The sequence below is a fragment of the Drosophila bipectinata genome, chromosome 3L, assembly GCF_030179905.1.
Source record: "Drosophila bipectinata strain 14024-0381.07 chromosome 3L, DbipHiC1v2, whole genome shotgun sequence".
Lineage (NCBI taxonomy): Eukaryota > Metazoa > Arthropoda > Insecta > Diptera > Drosophilidae > Drosophila > Drosophila bipectinata.
The window spans coordinates 21604967-21620606 of record NC_091738.1 but is presented as its reverse complement, the minus strand read 5'-3'; the positions used below and the strand labels follow the sequence as shown (position 1 = coordinate 21620606).

At 40.4% G+C, this 15640-nt stretch overlaps 2 protein-coding genes across 2 annotated transcripts; one reads left to right on the top strand and one right to left on the bottom strand.

Moving 5' to 3' along the window:
* Positions 1-57: 57 nt before the first annotated feature.
* Positions 58-3197, top strand: PolH (DNA polymerase eta). The gene is made up of 3 exons (XM_017247118.3): positions 58-593; positions 656-1152; positions 1217-3197. The coding sequence occupies exons 1-3, from the start codon at positions 162-164 to the stop codon at positions 2919-2921; spliced, it is 2634 nt and encodes an 877-aa protein (XP_017102607.2). The 5' UTR covers positions 58-161; the 3' UTR covers positions 2922-3197.
* A 54-nt stretch (positions 3198-3251) lies between these two features.
* SLC22A (SLC22A family member) lies at positions 3252-7577 on the bottom strand. Its single transcript, XM_017247119.3, has 4 exons — positions 6676-7577; positions 4639-4742; positions 3629-4580; positions 3252-3571 (listed from the first exon to the last, which is right to left on the bottom strand). The coding sequence occupies exons 1-4, from the start codon at positions 7135-7137 to the stop codon at positions 3371-3373; spliced, it is 1719 nt and encodes a 572-aa protein (XP_017102608.2). The 5' UTR covers positions 7138-7577; the 3' UTR covers positions 3252-3370.
* Positions 7578-15640: the final 8063 nt, after the last annotated feature.

Below are 15640 nucleotides of genomic sequence, written 5' to 3'. Positions count from 1 at the left end.
TGTGGCAAGGCCAACAAGTTCTATCGACGATTTCTTAGTGTTGGAAAGCGGATAATGCAGTGCTGCACAGTACGGCCAGATTCTTAACCGGTTCGTATCTTCCGGCGCGAATAGGACCTGTAGTTATAAAATAATAGAATTGAATATCGCGACATGAAACCATGGCCACTGCACGGAGCCAAATCAGTATGCAGAGCAAATACGACCGCGTGGTACTACTGGTCGACATGGACTGCTTCTTCTGCCAGGTAGAGGAGAAACAGAACCCAGAGCACCGAAACAAGCCGCTTGCCGTGGTGCAATACAACCCTTGGCGCGGGGGCGGCATCATCGCTGTGAACTACGCAGCTAGGGCCAAGGGAGTCACCCGGCACATGCGGGGCGACGAGGCGAGGGATCTCTGCCCCGAGATCGTCCTCTGCCAGGTGCCAAACATCCGCGAGAAGGCTGACACGAGCAAATACCGCGACGCCGGCAAGGAGGTGGCCAACGTCCTGCAGCGGTTCACGCTGCTTCTGGAACGCGCTTCTGTGGACGAGGCCTACTTGGACATAACGGAAACTGTGAACCTGCGCACCAAGCAGATGGAAAGCGTAGGAATTTCTAACAAAAAATGGCCAAAAATTAAATAGTCTCATCTAAAACCTTTTTTTAGGGGGCCTTTGCTTTGAAGCCGCAAGACCTGGTGAACACTTATGCCGTGGGCTATCCGGACATCGGGGACTATGTGAACAAAATCACGAATCGGTTCGCCAACCCCTACATTGACGACGAGCGATTCCAGCTGTCCTATGACCAGAACGACCTGCCTGCCGTCCGGCAAAGCGACGTCAGACTGCTCATTGGGGCCGCTGTGGCCGGCGAAGTGCGGGCGGCTGTGAAGAAGGAGACTGGCTACGAGTGCTCTGCTGGCATAGCGCACAACAAGATTCTGGCCAAGCTGGCTGCTGGGCTGAACAAACCAAACAAGCAGACCATCCTTCCGCTGGGAGAGATTCCTGGCTTTTTTGACTCCCTGCCGGTGGGCAAGATTAAGGGCCTGGGGGGAAAGTTTGGCGAAGTAGTGTGCGAGACTCTAGGTGTCAAGTTCCTGGGCCAACTGTGCAAGTTCTCCGAGGGCGAGTTGCAGCGGAAATACGACGAAAAGAATGGGTGAGTCTTTAGCCTACTTTCCGATTCCAATACGAACGACTAAACTTATACGATTTTATGGCAGCACCTGGCTTTTCAACATAGCACGGGGAATTGACCTGGAAGCAGTCACACCGAGGTTTTATTCAAAGAGCATTGGCTGTTGCAAGAAATTCCCGGGACGGAATAACATCACGGGCCTAAAGTCGCTCCAGCACTGGCTGGGGGAGCTCGCCTCCGAGATTAATGAACGGCTGGAGAAGGACTTCATGGAAAACAATCGCAAGGCCAAGCAAATGGTGGTGCAGTACATACAAGAGATTGACGGCCACGAAGTATCCAGCTCCCGGTCCCAAGCGCTCAAGGACTACGACAAGGAGTCCTTGGCCAAGTTCGCTCTAGAACTGATCAGGAGCAATACAAAGACATTCCTACGCGCTGGAAGTGATTCCGCGTTAAATAACGCCATAAAATTTCTGGGAATAAGCGCTGGAAAGTTCGAGACAGTGTCCAACGCCCAGAACAAGCTGCAGGAGATGTTCGCCAACCAGGCGGCTAAGAAACGGCGCATAAGTGGGGAGGAGCCGGTGCTGCAACCAAAGGTCCAGTCAGAAACAAAGCCCAAACAAACTGAGGAGTCCAAGATGAAGAGCTTCTTTGCCAACTACTTGCAAGGCGCCAAAAAGAAAGAAAAGAAGCCCGCAACCGATGAGGTTGAAAATATTCCACCAGAGGATGCTCCCAAGAAGAGTTTCTTTGACGAATACAAGCAAAAGCTGAAGGCGGTAACACAGGCTGATGGTGGACCCCCTGTGACCTCAACGCCGCCAGAGATGAAGGGAAGCTTTTTTGCCAAATACCTTAAGCAACAAAGGCAGGAAAGCGAGTCCGTTGTTGAAAACTCCGAGGAGTTGCAAGGTTTGGCTGAGGAGCTAGACGCCATAGAGGCTGACAACTCGAAGGATTTCGACGAAGACACCATTGAGGAGCCAGTGTCGGTTTTAGAGGCTCAAAAGTCTGTGCTAGAGAAAGAGGTCTCGGTTGAAAAATTGAAAAATAAACCTACTACCTCAAGAGACACTGAAATAATGGATACTTTCCCACTCAAAGTGTCAAAGGAAAATCATCCTATGGATGAACCCCCTCTCTCTGAAGAGGACCTCATGCCATCTACCTCAAAAAGGAAGTTCGATCAACTTGACTACAAGGAGACGTATGCCGAGTTTGCCGTACCAGAACTTCGTAGCGACCTCCTTCCAATGGTCCAGTGTGATCAGTGTGGCGCCAAGATACCAGACGACGTCAGGTCCCTGCAAAGTCATCGCGACCATCATTTTGCACAAGACCTTAGTCGCCAGCTGAAAAGCGAGCAGCGAGAGGAGCGCCAGCAAAGTCGCCCGATGGAGGCGACCAAACCGACTCCTCCTAAAAAGCAAAAGAAGGCTGCCGGATCAGGAAGCACCACTGCATCTCAGACCAATAGCATTGCCAAGTTCTTCAGTGCCAAGCCAATTAAAGAGCCCCCTCCCAGCGATGTTCCCATGGAGCAGTGCTCCGAATGCAAGGCGTTCATCAAGAGTGTGGATATGCCGGAGCACTTGGACTACCACGTGGCCAGAAACCTGCAGCGAGAGCTGAACCAACAGGATCTGCGCAGCCGCGCCGCAGAGTCGGAAAAAGAGAAATCTTCCCCGGGACAGTCCAAGAAGCAAAAGCAACTAAACAACACCATTGGCGGCCCATCCAAGGGAAGCAAGACCATTGTCCAGTTTTTCAGCCAAAAGAATTAGTGCCCTGGAGACTACTCGTGTATTTTATTTGCATTTGATCACACTTTGGCTCTTCCGAAGGGAAGATAGGATATAAGCTCACAAGAATTTATTAGAATTAGTGTCTTTTTTTTAATCATTATCCTTTTTTCACATCAAGTTACTAGCCATATCAGCAGATGTCTGCTTAAAAAACAAGTGAAAAGTTTATGTATTATTTTCAAGTATTTTGCTTTGGAAAGCCATTTATTTTGTTTTTTTTTTTTTTTTGTTTTCCTTGTTCTAATATAAGTACTCATAAACCTGAATGTTGACCATTACCAAACTGAAAAATAAATCAAAACCCATTCTTTGTAATGGCTAGAATATAATATTTATGTAAGCATTATTCTTAAAGTATATAACACATTTGAAGAGAAATGTCTTTGTATATGCAGGTTGCCTTAGCCTATGATTGTACTGCTGACTGGTTACTGCGGCGGGCTGGCCGGTGCGACTAGATCGAGGTCCTTGGCCTGCGAAGGTTTCTTCTTCACGCCAATGGCGTCCGCCTCCTGTACCGTGGTGGGCAGGACGACGTTGGTGGTCTCAGGGAAGAACAAAGTAAGAAGACCACTCCCGATGGCGGCCCCGGCAAAGAGCATGGCCGGAGCGTTGGCATAATACTTGGCCTTTGGGGGGAAACGATTATTAAAAATTGAGAAGCATAAATGGTATCCCATACTTACCAGAAGAGGCGTTTGAGGCGCCAGCATGGAGCCGAACCTGCCCATCATGGAGCAGAAGCTGAGCAGGCTGTTGCGCAGATTGGTGGGGTAGATCTCAGAGGCGAAGAAGTACAGCACCTGGAAGCTCGCCGTGATAGTCAGCTTGCCCACGAGGAACATGACCAGCTGCAGTACCGGCTGCTCAGGCCCGGTGAAGATCGTTCCGATGCAACAGAGGCCACTGGTGAGCATCAGGCCGCAGAGGGAGAAGCGCCTGCCGAAGCGGTCCATGATGACGAGTGGCAAGAAGAAGCCGGGGATCTCCACGAGCGCAATGTAGGCGAAATTGTTGTACTTGTCACCGTCGAGGAGCACCACGTTGAGACTGAGGCCATAGTAGACCAACACGTGGACTATCCAGCAGAGGGAGCAGTTGGCGATTCGCCACTTGAAGTTTTTGAAGGCTTCTCGGATGGGGAACCTGCTCTCCGCCGACTGCTCCAACTTGTCCCGGTTGGCGAGGACGAGCTTGTCAAGCATACTCTCCGAGAGCTTGCGCTTGTTCACCTTGGCGGCTCGGCGCAGAATGCCCTTGGCCCGTTCCTCCTTGCCCTGGCTGAGCAGCCAGCGCACGCTCTCCGGAAGGATCCAGAAGTAGACCACCAGAATGAGCGAGGGCATGTAGGTGATGCGCAGCAGGATGCGCCAGTCGGGGAAGGCCTTGGCGAACATGGCCAGAGCCACCTCACCCACGGCGTAGAAGACCGTGATCACGCTGCAGGCCAGCACTCGCCGTCGGGGCCCCACCAACTCGATTCCGATGACGAAGCAGGTGGAATACAGCGTGCTGCTGGTCATGTTGTCCAGGAACTCGAATACCAGGAACCACGCATAGCTGGGCGAGAACGAGCGAATAGTGCCGATCACGGCGCCCATTATTCCGCCCAGGGCGATCGAGAAACTGCGTCCATAGCTGGCGGAGATGTGGGGAATAAAGAAGAGGCTTTAAACAGATCCTTATTTTCACTCACCGATCCGCCACATAACCGCCGATGGGAATACCAAAGAATTGTCCCAGGTTATTAATCGTACCCACCATGGATAGCTTCCATTCGTCATCGCAGAAAATGCCAAACTAAAAAGGGAGTCATTTTTATAGGAATTATTTAAAAAATTAAATATATTTAATATATTAATATATAATATATATAATTTTAATATTTTTAAATAAATCAGATTCGAAAACCATAACCTTTATCGCGTTACTTTAAGTTTTTCCATAGATCCTTTCCCAAAACTCATTAATTCTATTTATTTGATAAATGTTCGTATGTATTTGTTGCGGAATAGATTTTTATTTTTTAATAATAAGACATCTATTATTTATAAAATAAGATAAAACAATCTAAGAAGTTGTAAAATCTAAATGTTTTGAAGTGTACGTGTATTGCTGTTTAGGTTTTCATTTTTGGAAGCTTTAAAGTTTTTGTGTTTATGTATGTACTATATACCTGAATATTGTTTCTTTGTGAATAAGACATAAGCTACGATACGACGTAAGCTAGTATAACTAAGATTAATAAAATTAATATAAATTACACAGTGCGGCCGTGATTTGGAACTTTTAAAGAGACATAGTAGGTATTTTTTATTAGGTCGAATATAACACAAAATCGTGTTTAAAATATTTGTAACACCCTCAAAATCTTTATTTATATAGAAAACACCGTGTGTCGGGACCTTTTTGTTCTTAAAAATTCCTAAACGCGAAATTTTGATCCAATTTTAAAATTTCCGACGTTTTTCAATAGTTAAATGTGGAAAAAAATGTATCTTCAATTTTTTTAAACAAAAAGAATACAATTTTTACACAAGAAACGGGCATTTTTGCAATTTTTTCGTGTTTTTCGGACTTTGACGCCATTCTTTTCATATTTTTTTTGTTTGTTACAAAATTGTGAAAATTGTAGAAGCTATAACGCTCCTTGAAGTTAAGGTATACTAAGGCCAGCCCTATTTAAGGCAATTGCAACCTCATTTGCCTGTGAATATCATAATCTATACTTTGTTTATTCCACGTTGTGATGGTTTTGCTCGAGTTTAAGGCAACTGAGGCACTTATCTAGCAGATGCCAGTCATACATCATATCTGGGTATCCAATTGTCTAATAAATCTGATAAAGAACGTTCTAAATCTCGTCAGACCACTTAAGAAGCGGCTTCCGACTTTTTTGATAGCAGGAACCCAAGGGTGAGCCATCATATGTGGCCGTGAAAAGCGAATTTGTTTACCTTTTAAGTGGTAAAATTCCTCAATTAATGGTTATTAAGTAAATGATACAAGTTTGTTTACCTTTGGACCTGCTCAATGGTATCTTTGTTGATTCAGCTGACGCTCTCGCCGTTACACTTAATGGTTCATGCTCAGTGCTTAATCAATACATTAAGAGGTTTACGGCCCTCTACTGCAATCATAGCTCGCCTAAGTGAAGCCGGGTCGGGCCCCGTCTGCGAATCCGCCTTCGATTATGATTATGAACTACGCGGGCGGTTATCAGTGAAGCTTTTGGGCAGCACTTAATAGTGGCGCACAATCTCAGTTTCCGACAACCCCACGGAGAGGATATATTAAATAAATAATTTACTTAATCAACAGATAAGAAATTCATAGTGCTTTGATCCCTCCAATATATAATTGAATCTTAACATCAAATCTGGCCAACTATTAATTTCACAATTTTGGGAATTTTTATTTCTGGCATTTGTTGGTTGTTAATCAAATGGCTTCGTCAACGGTTTTATGGTATATTAACCGATTAAAGGTTAATATACCTTCTTATCAGACAATTATGAAGCTATAAAATAGTACTAATATTTCATTTTTACCCACCAGAGTCACTAGCTTGCAGTTTATAAGGACTAATTGGGGATTAGAATCTGTCTAAGCAGCATGTGTCTTAGATCGGCTGACTTATCAAAGTCCACATGTGCCGGCGGTGGATTTGAGAGTCTGCTATGCGGTTCTTGATAACAGCACCCCCTATCGAAGGTGGTACTTTGATACTCACGTCATTTGAAATTGTTACTTCATCATCGCGAAAGACGAATTTGTTGTCTGGACATGCTATTGCCTTCTTTTCCTGGTAGTTTTCGGCCACACAGATGTCCTCCAGCAGCGACTGGTTAGATTGGGAGAGATGGTAGTTGGTATACCGATTACAGGAGTCCAGATCCTTGCCGTTGTGCGGAATACTGAACGCCGTGTGGCTCTCATAGTAGGAGCTGTCCGCCGAATCGCACTCCGAAATGTGGCATCGGTGCGTCACGGTGGATGCCGTGAACACATAGGTGACCGAGAACATGGCGTGGAACATCATGGGGAGGCAAATGAGCACGAAGATGATCAGCTGGAAGCGCCCGAATTGCCCCAGGTGCTTCAGGATAGCGTCCAGGGTGACGTCCTCCGGATCCTTTGGCGGCGGTTGTACCTCCACTGTCACCTCCGCGGGCGGTGCTTCGCTAGCCGCCATTTCTGAATTGTTTATTAGAAACTTGGTCACAATTAACGCACGTTTTCGGATAATTCAGCACTCGTGCGCGTTTATTTTCATTTACAAAATGTATATGTACATTTATTTTTACCTCAACGGCTGAACACTTTCGCGATGCGTACGGCACAATGACGCGCCTCGAACTGCGGTCCGGAGACGGAGATCGGATCCAAAATTTGCGAGCCAAACACCGAGTGGAGGCGATCGTAGTCCGGCGCCGAGTGAGAAAGCTCGTACCGCCGACCAACTGTTGAGCGCCGCCGGCCAGCCACCTCGATAAGGCTGCTGCTCCACTGGGTTCTGGTTGCGGTTGCGGTTTTGCTTCTTGCCAGGCTTGCCGGAGAGATGGGACCAGCCCTGCGGTCTGCCGGTGTGTCGGCGCTGGATTGGCTGCACACAAGCTGGACAGCCGGAGATTTGTATAAGGTGATGGCTGGACAAAGTCCATGAATCCATTGCCCAAGGAGCCTCTGCTCTTCTATCTCAAAAACAAAGAAAATCTTTCCAAAAGCTAAATTTTGTTAAAAAAAACTCTTAAAGAACGAACATAATCTACCAGTTTGTGATCTGCCAGGCTAGACACCACTTGGTACACTCTAATCTTATCAAAATACTTCCTGGAATTCGATTGATCGTTAAATTAGTTAAGGACTGGAAATTATTTCATTCCTCAAGAAGTCTATAAATATATACACACAAATTTTATATTTAGCCTTATATCATAGGCTTTTAGGCTTATTATTAATATAAAATGCAATTTTTAAGTAGATAAAGTTAGGTTTTTTTAGGATATCTTATATTATTAAAATATATTATATATTATTAAAATCAAGCTTTTGATCCAATTCAACAGTTTTTCGGCTTTATTTAAAAATAAATTATGGATAATTGGAAAAATGGGAACTATTTATGGAACAGATTAATCCTTAAGAATAAAGGTTACATGACATAATGATGCATGTTACATAAACATAAACCACTTTTTTATTTTATTTAATAAATTTTACCAGTTTTTTAATAATTTTTTTATTATTATTATTTCTTTGTTTTTCCCAAATAAATGAAAACATTTAAAAACTAAAATATATATATATTTATTCACATTATTTGATACAGCTATTAAACTTTATAAATCGGTTAGAACTATCAATATTTTGGGTAGAGCAAGTGTGTTAAAAATAAAAATTCTAAACCAATAAATTAGAAAAAATTTATAAAAATTTATAAATTTATAAAAAATCTATAACACAAAACTACAATCATAAAACATCCACTATATTTATGTAGATATTTAAAATTCAAACGGAACACTTTTACTGGTCACGTGCCTCTATCGTGATAGTTTATGGGATTTTATTTCATTTCCTTGGACGACAGCCAAAACATCAGTCCAAACATTCAATCTCATAACACATTTAGTGTATTTTATGACGATGCTGTTATATATGTATGGAAAAATGATCAAGAGCAAGTGTCAGTGGCTTTATTTTATAATAAGCTACTTATGAAGTGCAGTACTTATCTTTTAACCGGCCAAGTAAAACATACAAAAAATGACCAGACACTAGAACAAACTTGATTTAAAAACACCCTACAGTCGGATAATATATTATGGACTATTTTGTTTGAATAATAACAAAATGTGAAACAATGAAGTATAAATTAAAAATAATTTATTAAAATATTTTATCTAAGTGGAAAGTCCCTCTTGTTATTGATTCTATTTATAAGTGGATTTATATTTATATATTTCCCATAGGATGAAGGGTAAGTTATTACGTATTCGCAGGGTTGACACTGTTGAAATTCAATTATACAAATGATATTGAAATAGGGTCATTTAAATAGTGGCCTCACTATATTAAATTACTTTAGAAGCAGGTCGATGTTTAATTATGCAAAAAATGTAATTCCCAATAATTGTAGCTTTTTTTTTGAAACGTGATTGAGGTTGAATAGCGTAACGTTCTCAAATGCCTGGTCAGGTATTAGGCTGTCAAAAAGCGATCGAATTCCGTTTTTGTTTCATTCAGGTTTCGCCTATTGAACGCAATTAGCGACTAACAAATCGCCGCATTACGTGGGGACTAAAATAATATATTTACATATACCTTTTCGAAGACCTCTCCCTCTCACATACAAGCACTCTGGTCTGGTTTGCTCTCTTTTTCTAAATTTTTTTTGTTTGTTTATTAAAGAGAGGCCAGCGGGCACATAAAATATATACATTTATTTTTGTATGCTGCTTATAGGTTTATGAATGAAGTTTTGGCGGCCTTTTCAGCATCCATTGTGCCACCAGCTGGCCTCTTGCCATACGCCGTTTGCATTGACAAAATCGAAACAATTAACACACGTCGTATACTTGTTATCCGCTCCATTATCACCGATATCACACCGTCTGTTCCATTAAAATGAGACAATACAGAATGCGGGGGGACTGAAAATTGAATAGCCCTGAAATAAAAACACAGGTGGGGGTTGTTTTGAATATATCTAAACACATACCTTTATTTAATGAATTCAAAAATTGTGTTAAATTCTTTTTTGGTTTTATGTTCATACATCATAAGGGCTCATCGCCTTACTCAAGTGGTACATTTTCATGATCAATTTCTGCAATTTCTTACGACTTTCACACAGATAACATTTGTATGATTAGGTCTGTGTGTGACTTGGTTTGAATTAATATTATTCATTTTATTAGATTTTCATTGGTTTTTGAAGTAAAAATTCGACTCAAAAAACATTTATTCAAAGAACGCAACACATCTATGTAGCTTTCAAAATCGATCTCGATCTCTTACAATTATCCTTCTGGTTGGGTAAACTTGCAGTGATTCTCTTCGTGTCTGATATGATGTGGTATATGTATATGATAACATAATTGATTTGCTTATATGGGTGTTTTACCAACGGAAATTCTTTCAGCGATATATGCCATGTATATATAGATATATATTTTATATAGGTGTGTATATGAGTTGTGAGTAAATGCGTATGCATCGTTAATAATAATCATAATCAGTTAATCAGTTTAAATAATTTCACTTAATAGCTTCGTTTAACTCTATAAATTCAATTATAATGCACTTAAATTTGCGTGTGTGTGAGTCTGTGTCTGTGAGTGATCTGTCGTTGTGTGTGTGTCTTATGGTGATCAGAGAAGGCATTCGTGACTCCTCGTCCTGTACCGATACACCCCGATGGCGATGCCTTCGAAAGCGAGTGTTTGTGGGTGCGGATGTGTGGAAATGTGGATATGTGGAGGTGTGAGTGTGAGAACGAATCCTTTACGGGGTCCTTTGCTGAGTCGCACATATGTACCTACACAGTGAGTTTTTCTCGTATATATGTAAATACTTTTTAAATATAATTTATATAGAATTGTAAATACGTTGTAAATAATGTTTGCTTTCGAGTGTGGTATCATTACTTTGTTTTCTTCTGTGTTTTAACTCGCTTCTACCGTTTTCTTGTACATTTAGCCATTATTTCTGAAGAATTCCTTTTGGGCTACTTATTGTATTATGTTTATCCTTACAGTGATTAAGATCTGTGTGTCTAGCATGTGAAGAGCATCGTCTGTAGGGCTGTCCGGGTCTGAGATCAAAGCGTGAAGCTCCTCAGCGAGAAGAACTCTGATCGAATCCTAACTAGGACACTTCAAAATAGTCCTGTGTCAATGAATTGGTTTGGTTTGGTTTGCTTTTGTTTTGTTTTGTTTTAGAGTCACAATACACATTAAGAATTATTTAAATATTATTGTTGTACACAGATAAACAATATTAATTTCACTTATGGCTTAACATTACTTTAAATTTTGCGATAGCCGATATAACATGGTAGCCCTTTTCCGGGCCTGATTCTATTTTTATTTTTACCTTTACTCTTCTAGTTTTCGAGTCGCATCGAGTGTATTGCAATCTAAAAGTTCCTGTTCTCAGTGCTGCGTTCAATAAAATGTACCCTGAACCTATTACTGATTACTGATTACTGGTTACTGAGTGCCTGGTGAAGCCCTGTCCTGGGCCTAGTCCTGGGCCGCCTACTGATTAGGTTCCCTGTCCGTTTGTGGGAGTGCAAAGTAATGGTGAGTGTTGTCTCCCAGCTGAGCTACATGTACATATGTAGGTGTATGTTCGTGGGTAAATTGCCTCTACGCTACACTACACATAATGGTTCACATCGAAAACTATGCGGTGCTGAGTGCTACGATTTTTGGTTTGGTTTCCCGCCCCTTGCTGTGTCCTGTGTCCTTGTATCTTGTATCTGTTTCGAAAGTCTTCCCAAAAATTGGTGGTTTTGAAACCAACAGTTCGTTTTCTATACTTTTGTTTTGTTTACCTTGGTTTATTTTCAATAACGTTGAAATCAAAACAATTACGCAAAAATTTGCACTAAAAATTGGCACTAACTTTTGGTTTAGTTCTTTTTTTAACACATCTTTATTATGTTTTAACCACAATAATAACGCAAATCTTTATTTTTTTTTTTTTTTTTGGTTTTTTTTTTTGTTTTTTGTTCATTGGGAATATGGCTTAAATATATATTTGTCCAAAACACTTTCTAGGCATTTTTAACTTGTTTTATAGCCATAATTCCTCCCATTTTATGACACTTTTTGTCCTTTTTATTTATTGAAGCTCTAGTTATATGATTGCCTTGCAGTTTTCTTCAACTTGTAAATATGTTTAGTTAGCATTTGCCTTTGTTTTAACCTTTCATGTCCTCAATTATTAATTTAATTTTGTTTATAGCTGTGCATCTGTATCTGTATCTGCATCTGCGTCTGTATTGCCTCCCCGAATTCGTCAGTTTGCAACATAATCTCAGGGGCTGGTCGAACCTGAACCTGGCATTCGCCTAAAAATATGCAACGAAACCAATGGGAACTTCTGTCGGCAATTTCAGCTTTGGTTCATCTGGGAGATATTTGGCACACTTTTAGCAATAGCAATAAAACTGCGAATACAGCCAGATTGAATATTATTTATACAGAAATGGTTACGCACATCTATATGGTTTAGTATTGATTTGTATTTGGTTTTGGTTTTGGTTTTGTTTTTGGTTTTCATTAAATAAGCTCCTTTAAGTGCTTTGCATTGAGCAAATGTGAACATTTAAATACTTGTGTGAGTGAGTAGCTGTCTGACGACGGTGAATCCATTGAAATTCGTATAATTCCTATGTGTTGTTCCCCCAAAAAAAGCAAAGAATTTACTTTGTGTTCTCTCTGTGGTTAGCTGTTGTGCTTTTGGCCATTAAATGTTGGTAACTATTGTTCGCCTGCTTCTGCCTTCAAATTGCTATCATATTTTTGGCACAAAATGATGTAAGTTTTATCGTTTCTCGTTTTTAGACGCTCTTTAGATTTAAGTAGCTTCCTCTACAAACTTCGGGGCTTAATTAAAAAGTTTGCTTAGGTCTTGTTTTACAATTTAATCTTATATTTAAAATATAAGTTGATCCCAATTGTTCAGTTTTATCAATTTTACGCTGCATATTCATTCTTTTCGTCTTCCATTAAGATGAGAGTAAGAGAGAGTCCTACATGCTAGGCAACTAGTTTGCCGTCGGTTATTATTTCCGTTTCCGGGCTGATTGGCCCGGAACGGATGCAGTGCTTCCGGATGTGCTGTCCCGCCTCTTGGGCTTACAATTAGAAGAGATCCTCCCCCAACTTAATGCCTACACGTATACAAACACACACACATATACATACGGTAATTTTGTGTAAACTATGCGCCAATATCCTAACAATAGCCCACTATCCAAATCCAACGCCATATATTGTCCAACCAAGCTATGGGGTCCGTTGCCGTCTGCATGGCTAATGTATGCACTGCATGTGTGTACCATATGCTAGTAGTTAAGTTGCTTGTTTCCACTACGTAAGATAATATGATCGATATTTGGTTTTGCTTTGATTCGCTTTGTTATGCTGAGAAACCTTAGATGTTTCGTATATTTCTAGTGGCTAGGGGGGCCAGGTGCGAGCCCGGGTGCGTCCCGCCTAGGTGTTCTATTAATTCTTCAATTGCTTTGATGAATTGGAATACACGTAGTTATGCCTTCTTGCGCTAATGCTCGTTTCATAATGTTTACACAAATTAAGGGATACTCGGATGTAACTGAATCAAACAACAGGATCGCCTGCACTCCCCGCCAGGATGGACCGGTAGAGTAAAACCGCCATCTTACCGCCCCTCTCTGATCCTACTTGCTTAAAATTTCTAACACTGATATTTAGTTAGTTAATACACATATATTTTGTTCATTACTTAGACCCGATCTACCCATACCTCTCTCTCCCTACTACTCTGTGCCTAAACTAAAACTCTGCTCGTATAATTTCTCGTCTTGTTTTCTGGATATTAAATAAGAATATCTAAAATACCTTAAATATAGTTTCATTTTTGCTTTTGCTTTCATATGTATATAAATATTTTGTTTTCTTTTAGATTATACTGTCTGGTTTATCGAACCCATTCCTTCAGTGGATTTGTTTAACAATTATCTTGCATCCAAAGTCCGATCATCCCATCCTCTCAATCAATCGATTAATCGATCGATCGATCGACCAAGTGCCTTAAATGCTTTTACATTTGTTGCTTATTGTGTAGAGTTCTTCGACATGTATTGTAAAAATGTGAGCAAATACATTCAAGTGATTTGTAATTACACTGAGAGAAACATTAATGTGTTTGTTTTGCTGTATATGTATATAATTTGATAATATTTTGCTTGTGTTTTTTTGGGTATCCTTTTTTTGTTCATTTTTTTTTGCTTTTTTTGTTCGGGCTAGTTGTTCATTTTGGATCTCAGTGTCACATCCACTACGTGTTCTTTTGTAGCTAATTGTAAGTTGGGCTGTCGAATCCAATTCGCAAATGTAACGGGCAACTTTTTGCACAGACTCGGATAGCTTTGAGCAATTGTGGGTCACCGTGTTTCGCTAAAAGGGATAAGTTCTTATGTCGAAATGATATAACACGCATATTAACTAAGGCCTAAGTGCCGGCCCAGCCACCAGTCGGGCTCGATCTGATCGAGGAAGGACCGGGGGACCGGATCGGACACCAGTGTCCGTGGGAAGTCTTGAAAAGAGCAGGAGAAAAAGGAGTAGAAAACTCACATGCCATCCAGTTGGGAATGGGGATTGAGGCAAGGCAGGCTTGAAGAAATTTGCTTGGTTTGGTTTGGTTTTTAAGGCACCATTAAAATTGCTTTTCTTACACGTATTTTTCCTTTGCAAATTTACAAGTTTGTCAACAAAATGTCGTTATTAAATTACATTAATTACACACGCATATTAAGTAAAATGTTTTGTGAAATGTTTGAGCTACTTCTCTTATACACACATACACATAATTTAATTATCCCTTTCATTACTTTTATTTTACAATTAATCCCAGTTACCCGCTGTTGACCCGTCTATCTCCGTAGTCGCCCTCGTCTTTTTTCATTTTTAAATATTTTTCATCTTTTGTTTTAGTGTTCTCTGTAAGTCTGTGTAACTTGCGCAAAAAATTTACTAAATATTTCGAATACATTTAAATACAAGTGTACATAATAATTATATATTTAATTTATGTATATTTATATATAGATATATCATTCATTTATGTATAGATATATGGATTTACTCGATTCCCTCCTCCTCCCAAGCATATCATTTGTTTTCATATTCATTCCAGATTTTGTTTAAGTTGAGAACCGCGGTTCTTTGATTCAAAATGATTGCTTCAAATTGTTTGTCGTCAGCGACAGCGAAATATATTTGTCATTAAAATCACGAAATAGTTTCGCCTTATGATATCTCGTTAGACGCCGCTCTCGCCAGTGGCTTGATCCTCGAATACAGCTTATCCCTCGGACCAGGCTCGTTTACACGTTTAATTATTCATAGTATTACTCTTTATGCTATTAACAATTTCCTGTAATCAAGTTTTGTTCTTTCATAAGTTTTGTATGAGCGGAAGATGCTAATCTAGTGACTGCTAAAAATTAGATCGCGACAATGGATGTTGCACAAAAAAATCACTTTGCAATTTGCTCTGAAAGTCAAAAAACAGACCGCCAAATTGCCGTTCAATTTTGATATAAATTATACATACATAAGGTATTGGTTTAGATTAATGCATTGCGTTCTCTGGGATATGTTTGTCTTATATGTATGAATTTAAGGGTTTATATTTTTGTTACTTTTGTATCTTGTGTTGGTTAATATAAGTGGTGATTAGATTGGTTTTCTTGCAGTGGATATGTTGGTTGTTTTGATAACTCTATGTCTCGATAACTGTCTTACGAAATAATTAATATATATGTAGAATAAAATTTGACACATTTTGCCAACTAGCAAACTGATGCTTTCGCTTTCACCTTCGTCACAGAGGCTCTTTCGTGAATTATCATTTGAATGCAACTAAATGTTCTCAGTGTGTCTCGGTGATCCTTTTGCTTTTACTGCCCAGCCTAC

Coding starts and splice junctions, on each gene's coding strand:
- PolH (XM_017247118.3), top strand. CDS start 162: ATGGCCACTGCACGGAGCCAAATCAGTATGCAGAGCAAATACGACCGC. Junction 594..655: donor GCACCAAGCAGATGGAAAGC/GTAGGAATTTCT, acceptor ACCTTTTTTTAG/GGGGCCTTTGCTTTGAAGCC. Junction 1,153..1,216: donor AAATACGACGAAAAGAATGG/GTGAGTCTTTAG, acceptor ATTTTATGGCAG/CACCTGGCTTTTCAACATAG.
- SLC22A (XM_017247119.3), bottom strand. CDS start 7,137: ATGGCGGCTAGCGAAGCACCGCCCGCGGAGGTGACAGTGGAGGTACAA. Junction 4,743..6,675: donor AAGTAACAATTTCAAATGAC/GTGAGTATCAAA, acceptor CTCCCTTTTTAG/TTTGGCATTTTCTGCGATGA. Junction 4,581..4,638: donor GGCGGTTATGTGGCGGATCG/GTGAGTGAAAAT, acceptor CATCTCCGCCAG/CTATGGACGCAGTTTCTCGA.